Source organism: Scyliorhinus canicula, chromosome 17, assembly GCF_902713615.1.
Source record: "Scyliorhinus canicula chromosome 17, sScyCan1.1, whole genome shotgun sequence".
Taxonomy (NCBI): Eukaryota; Metazoa; Chordata; class Chondrichthyes; order Carcharhiniformes; family Scyliorhinidae; genus Scyliorhinus; species Scyliorhinus canicula.
The window spans coordinates 36,247,783-36,267,424 of NC_052162.1; the positions used below are offsets into that span (position 1 = coordinate 36,247,783).

The 19,642-nt window shown below is 47.1% G+C and overlaps 1 protein-coding gene across 5 annotated transcripts in view; it reads right to left on the reverse strand.

Moving 5' to 3' along the window:
• The window catches only part of tenm1 (teneurin transmembrane protein 1), a 1,865,819-nt gene that overhangs the window by 87,239 nt on the left and 1,758,938 nt on the right, over window positions 1–19,642 (reverse strand). For all 5 annotated transcript variants that reach the window (XM_038774907.1, XM_038774908.1, XM_038774910.1 and 2 more), the window contains one exon: window positions 8,563–9,073. In XM_038774907.1, the coding sequence (XP_038630835.1) occupies window positions 8,563–9,073 (511 nt within the window). The remainder of the gene's footprint in view (window positions 1–8,562; window positions 9,074–19,642) is intronic.

Here is a 19,642-nt window from a genome sequence, read left to right on the forward strand (position 1 = left end):
TTCAAACTCGCTTCACAGAAATATTAACAAGTCCAGTTTCCATGTGGAATACAAGTCAGTAGAGGGTGCACTGCTCCACCGTACTTGCAAATGCAGCACAGAAACAAATGGAAAAATCTATGAAAAGCACATCGCTTGAAGCAAAATTGGATATTTGCTGTTGCAGTCAGATTTATTTCAACCTTTCGCAGTGTAAAGTGACCAGGCTGCTGTGCCCGGTTGAAAATCAGTCCATCTTTTATACCTAAGATAATGGATCCAGGTAACTGTGGTATCAGGTTTTCAGCTGTTTTATTGCAGCAACATGGTAACGAAGGGGCAAGGTTAATCTCAATCACATGCTAATTAGAGGATGAAATGGAAATAGATTGGAAAGAAAACATAAAAATTAATGGCAAAATGATTGTGGAACACAGGGCTGACACAAATTAATTCTCCAATATTCCAGTTAATTTATTTTCAGACTTTATTAAGGATTTATTTATAACTGTTCGAGATAAAAATTGCACTCAGGGCAAGATGCTTCCGCAATACTAATCTCTGCTAATTCTCCTGATGAGGTATCAGGGGCTGGAAGGACTGGAAGCATAATTCCTCCAGGACTCAACAGCCCATCTACCCAGGCAAAGGTGGAGCACAGACTGGCCCAGACTAATACTATTAGTGACTGGACATGTATGGGCCCCAGGTCTGGGCAGCTCACCAGCAATGTCAGGAATTGGGACACATCAGGTACTCTCTAAATTTCACAACGAACTGAATATACTCAATCAGATTTGAAAATCTGAAAGTGTAAGGAAAGGGTTAATGTACTGGCTACAAGTTCACAGCAGTGTTTGTTATGTGCAGAATGGATGGATGCAATACTTGCTACTCATATTGATACTTGTTAATTGCAGTGATACTGATGAATTGAATACTGCAAAATGGTTGAAATCAGCGCAGGCTGATTGAATCTGGACAGGTCATCACAGGAGGAAAAGAAGTCCTTATATAGCTGAATCAAGGGAAGACAACTTGGGAATACAGTAATCAACCTACAGCCAATCATGCAATCAACTAAACAAGCTGCACCAAGGAGAGAATTTGCATGAATTCTGTATTCTTTCTATCAAGCCCTGAAATAGTTCCACATAGGAACACTCATGGAAAAAGACAGAAGATACATATGGAAGAACAGGTCTCCGGAAAGACGATAAAAGAAATGTATCGACAGGAAGAGTCCTGGTGAACAAGCAGGACGATCTTGGTCAAAGATCAATCCCAAGTGACCTAGAGTCACCTCAGATTGACCTCTGAGGGGTAACTGTATGATTTAATTGATTTCTTTTTGTATATTCTCAATAAAGGTGTTGGATTTAGTGGAAGATTGTTTCAATCTCTGAATCTAAGCAAGAGGTAAAATCACCAACATATCACTCAGTTAAATTGTCATCTTGTACCTAATGCAGTACGGAACCACTGTGCACATGCATTAAATGGGACTGCTTGCGGAAATGTGTCTGAATACAGGAGGTCCAAATGAGAAATGGGTCGAGTCATGTGATACAAACATGAAATAAGCCTGTTCGTGCATGCATGAAAATGAAAGTTTGGGTTCATTTGTAAATGAGAAATACATTCACTAATAGGTCCGTAAATGAGCTCGCTCACCCATGAAAGAGCAACATTTAAAATATTTTATTTTTTTTCCGGGATGTGGGCTTCGCTAGATAGGCCAGAATTTGTTCCTATTCCTAATTGCCCTTGGGAAGGTGGTGGTGAGCTGCATTCTTTAACCACAGTCCATGTGGTGTTTAAACACCCACTGTGTTTAAAGGAGGGAGTTCAAGGATTTTGACACAGCGACAGTGAAGGAACGGTGATATATTTCCAAGTCAGGATGGTGAGTGACTTGGAGGGGAACTTCAGGTGGTGGTGTTCCCATGTACCTGCTGCCCTTGTCCTCCGAAACGGTAGTGGTCATGTGTTTGGAAGGTGCTGCTGAAGAAACCTTGGTGAGTTCCTACAGTGCATCTTGTAGATGGTGCACATTGCTGCTACTGTGAGTCAGTGATGGAGGGTGTGAATGTTTGTGGAAGGGGTGCCAATGGTTGGGCTGAGGACACTACCCTGAGGAAGTGTTGCAGTGATGTCCCTGGAGTATGTTGACTGACCTTCAACCACCACAACCATCTTCCTCTGTGCTGTGTATGATTCCAACCAGTGGACAGTTTTCCCCCTGATTCCCATTGACTCCAGTTTAGCTCGGGCTCCTTAATGCCTTTCTCGATCAAATGCTGCCTTTATATCGAGGGAAGTCAATCTCACTACACCTCTGGAGTTCATCTTTTTTGTCTATGTTTGAACCAAATCTGTCATGAGATCAGGAGCTAAGTGACCCTGGTGGAACCCAAACTGAGCTTCTTTGAACAGGTTATGCTCAGTAAGTGCCACTTGTTAGCAATGTGGATGACTCCTTCCATCACTTTTCTGATGATTGAGCTGACTGATCAGGCGGTAATTGGCCGGAATGGATTTGCCCTGTTTCTTGTGTACAGGACACAACCAGGTAATTTTCCACATTGCTGGGTCGGTGCCAGTGTTGCAGCTGTACTGGAACAGCTTGGTTAGGGATGCAGCAAGTTCTGGAGCACGTCTTCAGTACTATTGATGGAATATAAAAGGCCCATAGCCGTTGCAGTATCCAGTGCCTTCAGCTTTTTTCTTGATATCACGTGGAGTGAATAGCATTGGCTAAAGACAGGCATCTGTGATGGTGGGGACCTCTGGAGGAGACCGTGATGGATCATCCACTTGGCACTTCTGGCTGAATATTACTGCAAATTCTTCAGCCTTGCCTTTTGCACAGATGTGCTGGGCTCCTCCATCATTGAGGATGGGGGTTTTTGTGGAACTTCCTTCTCCAGTCAGTTGTTTAATAGTCCAAAACCATTCACGACTGGATGTGGCAGGACTTCAGAGCTTAGAACTGATCCGTTGGTTGTGGGATCGCTGAGCTTTGTCTATCACTTGCTGCTTATGTTCTTTGGCACACAAGTAGTCCTGTGTTGTAGTTTCATCAGTTTGACATCTCATTTTTCAGCATGCCGGATGCTGTTCCTGGAATGCCCTCTTGCAGTCTTCATTGAACAAGGGCTAATCCCCTGGCTTGGTGGTAAAGGTAGAGTGTAGGATATGCCACGTCATAAGGTTACAGATTGTGGCTGCTCAATGTGTATTAAGCACCCACCTTTATGGCTTTTGTTCAGCTGAACTTTACTTGCCATCAGGCATGCTGAAGTAAGCCAAAGTAGAATGTGCAAACTTTCTATGAGCCTGTGCAGTGCTGACAGAGGCTCTTTTTCATATTGTTCCCATAATATCCAACTCATAGGGCAGCATGGCGGCACAGTGGTTAGCTCTGCTGCCTCACGGCGCCGAGGTCCCATGTTCGAGCCCGGCACTGGGTCACTGTCCATGTGGGGTTTGCACATTCTCCCCATGTTTGCGTGAGTTCCGCCCCCACAACCCAAAGATGTGCAGGGTAGATGGATTGGCCACGCTAAGTTGCCCCTTAATTGGAAAAAGTGAATTGGGTACTCAAAATTCAGAAAACAAAACTAATATCCAACTGATGTGCTCAGAATCTGAGGTATTTTACTCGGTGCAATCTGAACCAAAATGCTTCACTGTGCCTCCAAGTTGATTCCCAGAGTCACACTCGCTCTGTGTGTCACCTCCATCTCCTATTTTCATCATTCTGATCTTAAATCTTGCCCTGAATCATCTGTGTTGTGTATTAGCTCCCTCGCAAACCAGTTGTGACAGGGCGGCTCGGTGGCGCAATGGCTAGCACTGCTGCTTCACGGTGCCGAGGACCCGGGTTCAATCACAGCTCTGGGTCATTGACCTTGTGGAGTTTGCACATTCTCCCCGTGTCTGCGTGGGTCTCACCCCCACAACCCAAAAATGTGCTGGGTAGGTGGACTGGCCACACTAAAATGCCAAACCAGTTGTGACATTGCAGGTGCTCTCTGCATGACACTTTGCTCTGTTTGTTTATCATTGATCTGCATCTGTTTGATAATCAAGTTATGAAAAAATAGATGCATTTTCTATCTGGATTATTTAGGATATATCAATGGTGCTTTATCTGAGGGATAGCGTCGTTTCAGAAGGAACAGGAGCATTTCTCACGAATACTGCCCAACAGTTGACTTCTTTCCATAAGCTGCTGCATTCTTATTCTCTGATGATTTTGCTGTAGATTGTTTTTCCAACTATATATCAGGAGGTGTTATACAAGCACAGGTAATTGGTTGTACAGACGTTTAGATAGCTGTCAATTTACACACAACTCTGCTTGAATTTGTCAATACATCGCCCTCATTGTTTCTTTCTTTCTCAGAGTAAGTTTTAGTCTTCTCACAATAATCTGTTTACCAAGAATCTTTCCTCCTCAATCACTCATTTGGAGCTGATGAAATAGATGTGGAATTACCTCAGTCAATTACATTGCACCTCATTTGTAATATAACAAATTGTAACAAGCCCCTGCCCTTAATGAGTGTTTTTTAAATGGCATGATTTGAATTCCATATTTGCATGTGCCAATCAGATGACCTGTTTGCAATAACATAATATAATTTTCAACATTTATTTTGCATTTATGGTTAAAAAGGCTACTGACGGGGGAAATTCTGAGCTGGCTATAAGGATAAGGTTGTATTTTACTGAGACTGTGAAGGAGCAAGTGAGAAGCAGTGGGAGACTGATAACCTTGAGTATTAGCAGATGATTGACAGGCCTTATGCAGGAACTGCAGGGCGTCAGAAAGTCAACAGCCTCAAGCATAAGTGCCCAAGTATCAGATGATTGGCAGTGCAAAGCACAAGCACAGAATTAGCAGCCATAACCAAATGTAAAGAGAGCAAGCATTTTGTCAAGTATTGAAAAGGAAGATGAGACATTTTCCTAACTGGAATAAATTATTTAATTAACCAGCTATAAGTCAGCGTGCAAAGAAACACCGATGAGGTCTTCCGCCTTATCACGCCAGCGGAATCTTCCGGTCCCGCTGATGATGCATCCCTGCTGCGGGTTTCCCGGTGGCGTGGGGTGGATTTAATGGGAAATCCCATTGGGAGCGATGGGACCAGGAGGTCCTGCCGCTGGCCAAGACAGGCCGCCTCCTGTCTGAGAAACATGCCATGGGAAGGCTAGAGAATCTCGCTCTGAGTTTTTCCTTTTCAGATTATCCAATTCAAACTAAATTTTCTTTTTGCTTCATTCAAGTCAATTGATTTCACCACCAAAACATCTGAATTATTGGGTGGAGACTCTCTGGTGAATCCTGCATGATATGACAATTCTCATAAAAATAACATGGACAAATAACACTGATTTATTGCCGAGGATCTTGTGATATATTTAATGGGGCTTTGAATAAGTGACTGAATGACTAAACAAAAGTATGGATATGATTTAGTAAAGCCTTTGTTAAGGCATCTCACAAAAAAAGACAGAGGCTGTGATTTTGTGCCCACGGCAAATGGCGACATGGGCACAAAGTCCTGCGAGAGGCCAAAAACGAGATTCGCGCCAGTGAGATCTCGCGATGCAATCGTCTGCCTCCTGCAATTGACAGAATGAGGCGGGAATCTCATTTAAATCTCATTAGCAGACTTCCCTGCTCTAGCGTCCCCCAACATTGGGGTCTTCCCTCTCGCCAATGTGGCGCCACATTGACAAAGTTTAAAACTGGTCTGGAGCAACAGGAACCAGACAAAGAGACCCTGCTGGGAGCGCACTGGTAAGTACAGCCCCCAGGGGAGAGAGGGACATGCCCTGGCAGTACCTTGGCACAGCCCCTTGGGAAAGCATTGCTCATAATTTCTCGGAGGAAATGGAACAGCAAGGATAGAAAATTGATTGACAGGCAGGAAATAAAGCATGAGGGTAAAGGATTTAGTTCACACTGAAGAAGCCTCAAAGTGCTTATCCCAGGGGTCAGGGCTTGATCCACCTTTGCTCTCAGCAAATATGCTTGAAGTGGATTTGGGCATCAGGGATAAGCTCTCAAAATTTGCTCAATATATGAAAATAGAAGGTACCCTTCATACAGTGAGGAACACTTCAAGAGAAATCATGAAGAAACAGACAGGTTATCTGAATGATATACAGGTGAAAGATGCAATTTTAGGAGAATGAGTTTGAGGTAATGACCAGAATTTCCAATCAACATAATGGCAAGGTTAATGGTGCTTGCTGTTATTTATACATAAATGATACAGAAATGTATAATTTGATGTTGTAAAATGCGGAAATCTGAAAGTTGCTGTCTGGGCTTCTAGAAAACCTCACCTTGCTGTCTTGTTGGAGCATGCTGAATGGTGTGAGTTGCTGAATGGTTGTGGCATACAAACATGTATACAAACTAAATACTCTTCAGAAAATTCACCCTTATCCAGTTCTGTCCAACTGCTCTTTGAACAATATCATTCCTTCAGGTTCTAATTGTTATCAGCGATTTTAAAACTGTTAAACTTAAGATTGCTTTCAATATTGTTTAATTCTATTTTTTTGGCTCACATTCCCTCTCCCTTTTTTTTTTCATTTTCTGACTTTCTCTTTCTGAACCTGATTTGATATTGAATTGACCCCCTCAAATTGAAATTTCCAACTCAGTCCTGGCACTGTTAATTTCACAATACTTCAATCTGATTGCTTAAGGTGATGGATAGTTACTTGACCTATTCACTCATGACCCAGATACTCTTGCTGTGATTTTATGAGACCGCACTTTCAGCAATTTTTCATGCACAAATTAGAAGGCTTAAACATACAAAGACAAGTCAGATTTACGGCAGGTGGTGTAAGATAGATGTCCTGCAATGGAAAATAATGGTCCAATACATAGAATCCTTACAGTGCAGAAGGAGGCCATTTGGCCCATCTTGTCTGCACCAACCCTTCGAAAGACCACCTTACCCAGGCCCAATCCCCCACACTATTCCTGCAACCACACCCTAAGGGGCAATTTAGCATGGCCAATCCACCTAACCTGCGCATCTTTGGACTGTGGGAGGAAACCGGAGCACACGGACAAAACCCACGCAGTCGTGGGGAGAATGTGCAAACTCCACACAGTCACATCGGGTTGGAATTGAACCCGGGTCCCTGGCACTGTGAGGCAGCAGTGCTAACCACTGTGCCCCACATTTTAGGAAAGTAAACTAGAAAGAGGCACTGAAGGATATGGATGAACCGGGACTGGGAGTTTCAAATATAGGCAAGTTCCAACAGTTAAAGCTATGAAAAGATAACAGGGGGCATGGGAGAAGGTGCGTAGCTATCCACGTGGAGCATGGACGGAGCCCTGGCCCTGTAAAGGAACTTTTTACACCTATCTTGAGGAGGATCTTTGTCCTTCAATACAGCCTCCAACCTACATTCCTCTGGCATAAAAACAGAAAATGCTGGAAATACTCAGCATTTCCTCTGTGGAAAGAGAAAAATAGTTAATGTTTCAGGTCTGAGAAAAAGGCCATCAACCTAAAACTTTAACTCTGTGTCTCTCTCCACCTTCAGATGCTACCAGACCTGCTGTGTATTTCCAGCATTTTCAGTTTTTATTTCAGACTTCCAGCATCTGCAGTAATTTGCTTAATGATTTGCATTCACCTGGCAGTGGCTTTCCTGGGTTAAAGTGTAATGGAGGTTCCACTCTCACAGGGTGGCACTGTAGCACAGTGGTTAGCACTAGGGACCCGGGTTTGATTTCTGGCTTGGGTCACTGCCTGAGCTGAGTCTGCACATTCTCCCCGTATCTGCGTGGGTTTCCTCCGAGTGCTCAGGTTTCGTCTCACAAGTCCCGAAAGACATGTTTGTTAGGTGAATTGGACATTCTGAATTCTACCTCTGTGTACCCGAACAGGCACCGGATTGAGGTGACTGGGGGATTTTCACAGTAACTTCATGTGGTAGTCACCACTGTTGTATTATATTGTATATATGGGTATTACGGTAAGGCCCCTGTACTACAGGTATGGGGGTAGATCCCTGCCTGCTGGCTCCGCCCAGTAAGCGGAGTATAAATGTGTGTGCTCCCCGTACAGCAGCCATTTCGTCAGCTGCTGTAGGAGGTCACACATCTCTGTGTAATAAAGCCTCGATTACATTCTACTCTCATCTCGCTGTAATTGATAGTGCATCACTTCATTGCAGTGTTAATGTAAGCCTACTTCTGACAATAAAGATTAAAGATTATTAGGACAATTTGCTGTGGCTTATATGGCTCCTGACAGACATCTAAGCTACCCCACTGCAGTGAGCAGTTAAAATGAAGGCCAGCTGAACCTCAGTGCAAATCAGTAAGGCACAATGTGCCCTTTTATAGATCGTCCCCTATCCTGCCCCTTTCCCTATGATTCCAGGTAGGTTGGCTTAAAATTAATTCCCAAGTATCTGTGGTGCAGCTTTATATTTTTAACAGTGCAAACTTTTATAACTCTACTTACTGTCGCAAGTAAATTTTATAAACAGCAATCAATCATGTGAGAAACAGTAACAAGATCTTACTCGTAAACTGTTGTCCAGCCATTTTCATTGTTCTTTGTTGCTAGCAGACCGGTGTTGCCATGGTATGTCATCATTGCTAAGTCATGGCCCTGGGCAGATACCCTTTTCAAGGCCCCGTTGTTGCTGGTAGTTAACCAGTATACCTGACCACCAGGCACCACAAGCCATTGAGGTGCACCATTTGCATCTCTTCGAATATGTAGCGAATTGCCATTGTTGCCAGCGATGGTGCTGATATCGCCTTCGCTAGTGTAACTGAAGTTATAAACATAATCTCCCGTGATTAAGTTCAAAGTATTCAGGTGGGTCCCATTGATGTTAAATAGATACAGCTCTTGATCCGCTGGTGAAGCAACTTCGTATATATTCAAGCGGCTGCAGCGGGGTTTATTCTTGCTCACTGCTCGGATTCGGATATTGGCAAGGTCCGCTATGTACAATGTGCCATCTGGAGAAACGGCCAAGGAGGTTGGAGTTTTCAACTTTGCATCTTTGGCATAGCCACCATCACCTAGTGAGAGGGGAGATGCAATTATATTAATAACACAGGTACTTATTTAGATCACCAGTTGGAATAAATCTAGGAGCTCACATAACTACAATGATATATTTTGGCGGGGGGGGGGGGGGGGGGGGGGGAATGCAGTTAACGTGAAAAGCCAATGACTCACTCAAAGCTCCAAGCGGTTTGTTGCAAATTTCTCGCCCTTCCCCCTCTCCACAATACGTTCCATCAGCTGTAGTAGCCCTGTTTATTCTATGGCTATTACTTTGAGAATCTGATCAGCCGGTTATGAATAGATGATCAACTTCCCTAATATTAAGCTTCCTATATGAATTATAACTATTGGCGTAGTCATTTTTGAAAATTCCCTTTTAATTTTCTGAAAGTGTTGCTACTTGCTGGAGTGCAGAGCAGAGTACTGATCACTCCTCCAAGTGCTCTTTCTTTCAATAAGAATCTAAGCAGTAAGCATCGACAGGTTATTTGCCGATTGAGGGGAAATCACAGCTACGTTAGACCTTAGGTTAAAATTCCCGACAGACATTTTGGCACGGGTATCAGAACCCTAGGCTGATGTTTCAATTCCCTCATCAGACGTGCTGAAGCCAGTTGTGCTTTGCAAATGCATCAACTAGCTCCGAGGCAGTTTGATGAGCAGACATTTTAAACAAAAGTTTAAAAATGAAGGTCCGGGAGCTGTTTATTGAGAAATATATTATAGCATTCCAGAAAGAGATGATGATGGCAAGACAATGCTATATTTTGATAGGCCTATGGTTGTAGCCACGGATCCAACTGTCACTCATAGTTCATGCTTGCAGATGAAGAATTGGTATTTCTGTGAGCTATCAGTGTGTCTGTCAACCATGGAGCAAGTGCTTGAGTACAAATCACAATTTTCAGGAAGGATAAAGGCAGAACTATATATAATGAGAAAGTGGGGTAGGTTGGAACAAAATGCAATTTACATTTGGCAGCAATATCAACTCAGACTACAGCCAATGGGAAAGTCCTGCCCCTTGACCATGAATAACAACACAAACAGAATCGGCACACAAGGTTTTATAACTTTTGGCTTGAAATTCAAGGCATAATTATTTTCCTGGGATAAAAAGCAATCACAACTTGGTCATACCAGTGAGTAATGCAAACTCACAGGCAGCATTCTATCAACCTTACTGAATTAAATATTTGAAATTCATGGCAGGATGATGAAATCTGTCTCAATCTTTGACACTTCCATGTCAGTCATTTAAAACAAACTACAGCTCTATATCTTCAAAAATACAATCACTATTTGACTGGGAAAAAATGTTGTTTAGATTTTATCCCCTGTTCTTCTGGCTTGCTCACTTCTGATTTTCCTCACTTCTCATTCGAAATGTGCTGCTTGTTCTCCAACATTTTTGCCCAAATCACTTTTCTTCATGTGCCAGCCTCGACGGTGAATTGTTGGCTAGTGTAGACTTGAGAGATGAACAGACACTTCCAACACTGATGAAGGTTCAACTCAATTTTATTAACTACTTCTAACTAACTAACACGTGATGACTGTGGGTCTAAATGATGCTAACTTGAACTAGAGACCTAAGCCTTGTCCGAACCAGTTGATTCTCTCAGCACGTGTTGTAAGTCTGTGCTGGGCTGGATGAGTTCCTGTTACACTCAGAGGCAGCACTCAGAATGAGCGGGAACCGTGGTGCCCTCTGCCTTTGGCTGCGGTGTTTGTACATGTTGATTGGTCCCTGTGTGTGTCCATCAGTGTGTGTCTGCACCATGCACTGGTGTATATTATGACAGACGGCATATGCTAACTGACTGCTAAACATGGAGGCATGATAACTCAGCCTGAACATGTCGTTCACAGTGAGCTAAATAGCTGGCTTGTAAAGCAGACCAAGGCCAGCAGCGCAGGTTCAATTCCCGTACCAGCCTCCCCAAACAGACACCGGAATGTGGCGACTAGGGGCTTTTCACAGTAACTTCATTTGAAGCCTACTTGTGCTTCTTTGATAATATCCTCATGTGGAAGCTGACCCTCATCCTCTCCTTCAAGTTCCTGCCCCTTTAGCTCATCATTGTCCGAGGAGCTCTCAAGCTCCTTCATGCATCCCTCTGGCAACAAATTTCCCTCTTTGAAGTGCCAGGTTATGAATGGCACAGAAGACCACAATGATGTGGGAGTCCCTCTGTGGACGATACTGCACCTAAGCAGTCCAAACATTGGAAGCGCATCTTCAGGATGCCAATGGCCTGCTATATGATGGCTTGTGTTGGGCTATGCACCGTTAGCCTCTGAGGCATTCCAAGGACAATTCATGGGTGTCATAAGCCATGATTGAATGGGTACCCCTACGGCCAACCAGCCGGGGCTGAGGCACTTGGCACCAATGTGCATGATGTGCTCCAGATGATTATGTCATTAACACATAAATATATCAAGGGGGTGACAGGTGCCCTCTACAGTAAGGCTCTTTAGTATGTGAAGTTCACACTTGATGAAGCACATCATGCATGTTGGTGCCAGGTACCTTGAAAGTACCCATGACGTCTACGCCCTGAATCACTCCCAAGTGCCTCAGTGATGTCAGAGCCAGCTGCTTTGCCATAAGGAGTGACCGCTCAAATAATAGCTCATGACACCCATGCATTGTCATTGCAGTGTTAATGTAATCCTACTTGTGACACTAATAAAGATTATTATTATTATTATTTAAAAAAAATAATTAAAAAAAATAAACTTAGAGTATCCAATTATATTTTTTCCCAATCAGGGGGCAATTTAGCGTGGCCAATCCACCTAACCACATCTTTGGGTTGTAGGGTGAAAGCCCCGCAGACACGGGGAGAATGTGCAAACTCCAAACGGACAGTGACCCAAGGCTGGGCTTCGAACCTGGGTCCTCAGCGCTGTAGGCAGCAGTACTAAAGATTATTATTACAAAGGAGAGGTGGTGCATAGATCTCCTGTGGATTCCTAGAATGATCCATTGCCAAATAATCGAGCAGACGGTGACCTTCAGGGCCACTGGCAAGGGTATATGTTCCATGTGCATAGGGCATTAGCTTCTCCTGCAGAATGTGGCAGATATGATCCACCACATCTCTTTACAAGCACAGATGTGTGCACCATTGTGTCTCGCTCATCCCAACATAGGAAAGTATTCTTTGGGAGACCCTGAGTCTGTGGGACCTCTGTGGGAGGGGTCTAACCTCCTCATCCTGTGAGTCTTGCTGGGGCTCCCCTGAACCATGGACCAGAGGTCGGCTAGGCAACACAGGGCCCTTTTCATCTTCCTCAATTGGGTTGCTGCCATTGAGAAGGCAGCATTGGGCACAGGCTGCATTGTTCAATCCTCCTTCTCCCTGTAGACTAAGAGACGCAAGAGATTAACGAATACTGGGGAAATATAGTAGGCCTCCAACTGGCAAACAGAAAGCCAGTTTCACTCTGCAGAGTTGCATCTAGTGCTACTAGCTCTTCACTGATACAGCCTTTCAGGTGAAGCACGTACTGACAGATGTAGGTGACCACGGTACCAACCCTGATGCTTAACGTCCTAAACCCACTTTTCTGTGGCGGGTACTGTACCTAAGCAGTCCAAACATTGAAAGTAGGTATGGATGCATTCATGAAATGTGCCACCTTCCAAAGTACTCCTGCAATCTCTTATCTGGTAATCTGATCAAACTCAACTTGCACTTCAGCAATGACTGGATGCCCTTTGACCCATTATCTATGACGCATTAGAGGCTTTCATTGATGATCTGGCAGACACATGGCAGCTGTGTTTCCTTACTAACTGCCTGCATTTTCCATTCTCACATTCCCCTCTGTTAAAGTTCAACTGAGGCAACTGTACTTTGAAGTCAATGACAACTGCAGTCTCTCATAAAGTACAATTCCAATTGCAGTTTCTCAAGGTGCATTCTTTACTCCCAGCTCTGACTCTATTTCAATGTTGTGACTCTAAGCAGTTTGAGGGTCCCTCTGAAAGGGTCCTTTAGTCTTGCCATGCTCCTCCCACCCTTTCTCAGACCCCTCCTGTGAAGATTTTTTCCCAGTTTCGATTTTAAACTGCACGATAACTTTGGGGTCCCAAAATGGAGGTGCTGCATTTCTACTCTTTGACCATCCCCCATCAGTGTTTGCTCCCTCCAACTTTACTGGAACCTCACGATGTGCAGACAAACCTCCAAGTGATTCTCCAGCCTCCCCCAGTAACCCTAGGCCTCATTGCCATCGTAGTGGACCTTTCACCCCTCTCCCCTGAACACATCACTGTTGATGTCCCCATTCCCTATGTGGACTTGACCCCTGACCCCCTCCCCATCTTGAGGCTGAGTGCATGGTGACATACAGAGGAGAAACACAACCCCCCACCACCTCAGGAGAGTTTCAAATACCCCCTTATTACCTTTTCCTCATTTCCTCCCCTAACCATGACCATGCCATCTACAGCCCAGTGCCAAGCCGGTTTAGCTTACTTGGCTAGCCAGCTGATTGTGAGGAGAAGCAAGGCCAGCAGCGCGTGTTCAATTCCCGTACCGGCTGAGATTATTCATGAAGGCCCCGCCTTCTCAACCTTGTGTGGTAAACCCACTGTTGCACCTGTATTAGGTGATGTATGATAAGATCTGTACTACAGGTATGTCGGTAGTCCCTGCCTGCTGGCTCCGCCCAGTAGGCAGAGTATAAATGCGTGTGTCCTCCATGCTGCAGCCATTTAGCCAGCTGCTGTGGGGGGCCACACATCTTAGAGCAATAAAGCCTCAGTTGTATTCAACTCTCGTCTTTGTGCAATTGATCGTGCATCAATTTATTGCTTTAAGATTTTCAAAAGATGGACCTCCGTATCAAGCCGCTTCGCCTGCAGCTGGATCCGCAATCAAGCGGCGCCAAAAGGGACTTGCAGCACTGGCCAGCTTGTTTCGAGACGGACATCAACTCGGCGCCAAGCCCTGTCTCGGAGGCTCAGAAAATACAGATACTGTACTCAAGGTTGAGCTCCAACGTCTTTCCGCTGATCCAGGACGTGCTAAACTACGCTGAAGCCATGACGCTTCTCAAAGAAAATTACGCTTAGAAGATGAACAAGCTCTTCACCAGGCACGTACTTGCCACTCGCTCTCAACACCCTGGTGAGTCCGCAGAAAACTTCTGGCGGGTCTAATCCCACTTGTCCGGGACTGTTACTGTCAGGCCATTATGGCCATCGAACATTCAAACCTCCTTATGCGGGACACTTTTGTTACGGGGATTGGGTTGGACCTCATACGCCAGCAACTGTTAGAAGGGGCCATGGTCGATCTCGCAGAGACAAAGAAGCTGGCGCTCTCTATGACGGTCGCCTTGCGCAACATTCAGGCCTACACCCACAGCCGTGCAGCCCACCCCTCCTACGCATCGTGGATCCCACAGACGGCCACCCCAGCGGGAGCTTTAGCCAGCCAATACGCCTGCGTCACGCGCCAGCCAGCGAACCCCGGGGGTCCCCAATGTTACTTTTGCGGCCAGCAGAAACACCCCTGCCAACGCTGCCTGGCCCGCGCTGCCCTTTGTAAGGCTTGTGGAAAGAAGGGGCATTTCGCATGTGGCAGGCCCATGTGGTCGCCGCTATCGCCCCCACCCCCCTCATTTACGGACAATGGGAGCCGCCATCTTCACCTCTCTGGAACTCGTGTGGCCATTGGGCGGCGTCATCTTCTCCCCCTCAGACCACGCGTGGCCAGTGGGCGCCGCCATCATCCCCTGCGTGCAACAGGTGCGGCCCATGGGCACCGCCATCTTATTCAACCCCCGCCACGTGCGGCCCATGGGCGCCGCCATTTTGTTCTCCTCAAGATCTTCAGGCGCCGCCATCTTGTCTCCCCAACGACACATGGGCACAGGCAGCGTTCCAGGAACTGTGCCCCCTGGGCTCCCCATCATCTGACACCAGCGACGACCAACCACGACTCCCCTCAGTGACCATCGACCAGTCTCGTCCGCACAACCTGGCGACCGCATCGACCAGCGTTAAAATCAACGGACACGTGACCTCTTGCCTGCTGGACTCCGGGAGCACCGAAAGCTTCATCCACCCAGATACAGTAAAGCACTGCTCCCTCGCGGTATACCCTGCCAACCAAAAAATCTCCCTGGCCTCCGGATCTCATTCGGTGGCAATCCGGGAATACTGGACGGTCACACTCACGGTCCAGGGCGTAAAATTCAGCGGCTTCCGCCTCTACATCCTCCCTAACCTCTGCGCTGCCCTACTACTCGGCCTTGACTTCCAGTGAAACCTCCAGAGGCTAACCCTGAAATTCGGCGGGCCCCTACCACCCTTTACTGTGTGCGGCCTCGCGACCCGAAAGGTCGATCCACCTTCCCTCTTCGCAAATCTAACTCCGGATTGCAAACCCGTCGCCACCAGGAGCAGACGGTACAGCACCAAGGACAGGACCTTCATCAGGTCCGAGGTCCAGCGGCTGTATTCGGGAAGGCATCATCGAGGCCAGCAATAGCCCCTGGAGAGCCCAGGTGGTAGTAGTTAAAACTGGGGATAAACACAAAATAGTCGTGGACGACAGCAAGACCATCAATCGGTACATGCAGCTCGACGCGTACCCCCTCCCACGCATATCTGATATGGTCAATCAGATTGCACAGTACCGGGTCTTCTCAATGGTAGACCTCAAATCCGCCTACCACCAGCTCCCCATTCGTAAATCGGACTGTCCATACGCTGCCTTCGAGGCAGACGATCGCCTCTATCACTTCCTCAGGGTTCCTTTCGGCGTCACCAATGGGGTCTCGGACTTCCAAAGGGAGTTGGACCGAATGGTCGACCGGTACGGTTTGCGGGCCACCTTTCCGTACCTAGACAACGTCACCATCTGCGGCCATGATCAGCAGGACCACGATGCCAACTTTGCCAAATTTCTCCACACCGCCACTCTCCTCAACCTCACTTACAACAAGGAGAAGTGCGTGTTTAGCACGACCCGCTTAGCCACCCTCGGCTATGTGATCCAGCACGGAGTTCTATGGCCCGATCCCGACCGCATGCGCCCCCTCATGGAGCTCCCCCTCCCCCACTGTCCCAAGATCCTCAAACGCTGCCTGGGGTTCTTTTCATACTACACCCAGTGGGTCCCAAACTATGCGGACAAGGCCCACCCACTCATACAGTCCACCTATTTTCCCCTGACGGCCGAGGCACAACAGGCCTTCGCCCGCATCAGAGCCGATATCGCCAAGGCCGGGATGCATGCAGTAGATGAGACACTGCCCTTTCAAGTAGAGAGCGACGCATCAGATGTTGCCCTAGCCACCACCCTTAATCAGGCGGGCAGACCCGTGGCATTCTTTTCCCGCACCCTTCATGCCTCAGAAATTCGGCACTCATTCATCGAAAAAGAGGCCCAAGCTATCGTTGAAGCTGTGCGGCATTGGAGGCATTACCTGGCTGGCAGGAGATTCACTCTCCTCTGACCAACGGTTGGTAGCCTTCATGTTCAATAACATGCAGCGGGCCAAGATCAAAAATCATAAGATCTTGAGGTGGAGGATCGAGCTCTCCACCTACAATTACGAGATTATGTATCGCCCCGGCAAGCTCAGCGAGCCCCCAGACGCCCTATCCCGAGGTACATGTGCCAGCGCACAAGTAGACCAACTCAAGACCCTGCACGACAGCCTTTGTCACCCGGGAGTCACACGTTTGTACCATTTTATAAAGGCCCGCAATCTGCCCTACTCCATCGAGGAAGTACGGACAATCACCAGAGACTGCCAGGTCTGTGCGGAGTGCAAGCCGCACTTCTACCGGCCGGACCATGCGCACCTGGTGAAGGTCTCCTGCCCCTTTGAGCGCCTCAGCGTGGATTTCAAAGGGCCCCTCCCCTCCACCGACCGTAACACATATTTTCTCAGTGTGGTTGATGAGTACTCCAGATTCCCCTTCGCCATCCCATGCCCCAACATGACGTCTGCCACCATCATCAAAACCCTCAACACAACCTTTGTTCTGTTCGGCTTCCCTGCCTACATCCACAGTGTGGTGGTATGATTAGCATAGCTGCCTGCCATTGGTGCAGAACACCAGCTTACCATTGGCCCTGGTCTGTCATGTGCCTCTCGACCGTTTGGTTGAAACCAGTCATGTGACGGCTCCCCGATTGGTCGAGAGGCTGAGTTAACTCCGACTCCAGGGCGGGGTAAAAATACCCAGTACTCCCGGCGGTCGTCCTTCTACTGTAATTGACCGTAGGGCTTAACATCTAGTATATTAAAGCCATACTTTTGTTCAGCAACTCGTCTCGCGTTCAATTGATGGTACATCACGCAGTGACAGGGGATCCTCATTCATGAGTGATAAGCTATGTCACTTACTGCTCAGCAGGGGTATCGCCTCAAGCAGGACGACAAGCTATAACCCCCGGGGAAATGGACAGGTAGAGAGGGAGAACAGCACAGTATGGAGGACCATCCAACAGGCCCTACGTCCAGGAACCTTCCGGCCTCCCGCTGGCAGGAGGTCCTCCCTGATGCACTACACTCCATTCGGTCACTACTGTGTCCCGCCATTAACAACACACCCCATGAACGTATTTTTGCCTTCCCCAGGAAGTCCACATCCGGGGTGTCACTCCCGACACGGCTCGCAGCTCCAGGACCCGTTCTGCTCCGTAGGCACATCCGACTCCACAAGGCGGACCCGTTGGTGGAGAGGGTGCAATTGCTCCATGCAAACCCCCATTATGCCTACGTGGCGTACCCCAACGGCCGCCAGGATACTGTCTCCCTCAGGGACCTGGCACCAGCAGGTTCCACACGCACACACCCCTCCGGCCCAGCGCCACCCTCCCCTCCCCCGGCGCTCCCAGCAGCAACCCACCCCAGGACTATCTGTCCTCCCCGCCTCCAGCCCGAGGATGAAGAGGATTTTGGCACGCTCCCGGAGTCATTGAAGATCAGGCCAGCATCGGCATCGCTGCCATCACTGCGTCGCTCCCAGTGGCACATCAAGGCCCCGGACCGGTTAAACCTCCAACTGGTCCACTGGACTTCAAAATAAAATAAAAAATTCTCCAATATTGTAAATGTATATCTCATTTGTTGTATATAGTTCTCCACCACTCCAGCCAGACACAATTTTAACAGGGGATGAATGTGGTCAACCACTGTTGCACCTATATTAGGTGATGTATGGTAGGACCTGTACTACAGTTACGTCGGTGGTCCCTGCCTTTTGGCTCCGCCCAGTAGGCGGAGTATACATGTGTGTGTCCTTCATGCTGCAGCCATTTTGCCAGCAGCTGTGGGAGGCCACACCTCTTAGAGCAATAAAGCCTCAGTTGTATCCAACTCTCGTCTTTGTGCAATTGATTATGCATCACCTTGTCCCTCACCTGAGGTGTGGTGATCCTCAGTTGAAGCAGCACCATAGAACATAGAACATAGAACGATACAGCGCAGTACAGGCCCTTCGGCCCTCGATGTTGCACCGACATGGAAAAAAAACTAAAGGCCATCTAACCTACACTATGCCCTTATCATCCATATGCTTATCCAATAAACTTTTAAATGCCCTCAATGTTGGCGAGTTCACTACTGTTGCAGGTAGGGCATTCCACGGCCTCACCACTCTTTGCGTAAAAAACCCACCTCTGACCTCTGTCCTATATCTATTACCCCTCAATTTAAGGCTATGTCCCCTCGTGCTAGCCACCTCCATCCGCGGGAGAAGGCTCTCGCTGTCCACCCTATCTAACCCTCTTATCATTTTGTATGCCTCTATTAAGTCACCTCTTAACCTTCTTCTCTCTAACGAAAACAACCTCAAGTCCATCAGCCTTTCCTCATAAGATTTTCCCTCCATACCAGGCAACATCCTGGTAAATCTCCTCTGCACCCGTTCCAAGGCTTCCACGTCCTTCCTATAATGAGGCGACCAGAACTGTACGCAATACTCCAAATGCGGCCGTACTAGAGTTTTGTACAACTGCAACATGACCTCATGGCTCCGGAACTCAATCCCTCTACCAATAAAGGCCAACACACCATAGGCCTTCTTCACAACCCTATCAACCTGGGTGGCAACTTTCAGGGATCTATGTACATGGACACCGAGATCCCTCTGCTCATCCACACTACCAAGAATTTTACCATTAGCCAAATATTCCGCATTCCTGTTATTCTTTCCAAAGTGAATCACCTCACACTTCTCCACATTAAACTCCATTTGCCACCTCTCAGCCCAGCTCTGCAGCTTATCTATGTCCCTCTGTAACCTGCAACATCCTTCCGCACTGTCTACAACTCCACCGACTTTAGTGTCGTCTGCAAATTTACTCACCCATCCTTCTGCGCCCTCCTCTAGGTCATTTATAAAAATGACAAACAGCAACGGCCCCAGAACAGATCCTTGTGGTACGCCACTCGTAACTGAACTCCATTCTGAACATTTCCCATCAACTACCACTCTCTGTCTTCTTTCAACTAGCCAATTTCTGATCCACATCTCTAAATCACCCTCAATCCCCAGCCTCCGTATTTTCTGCAATAGCCGACCGTGGGGAACCTTA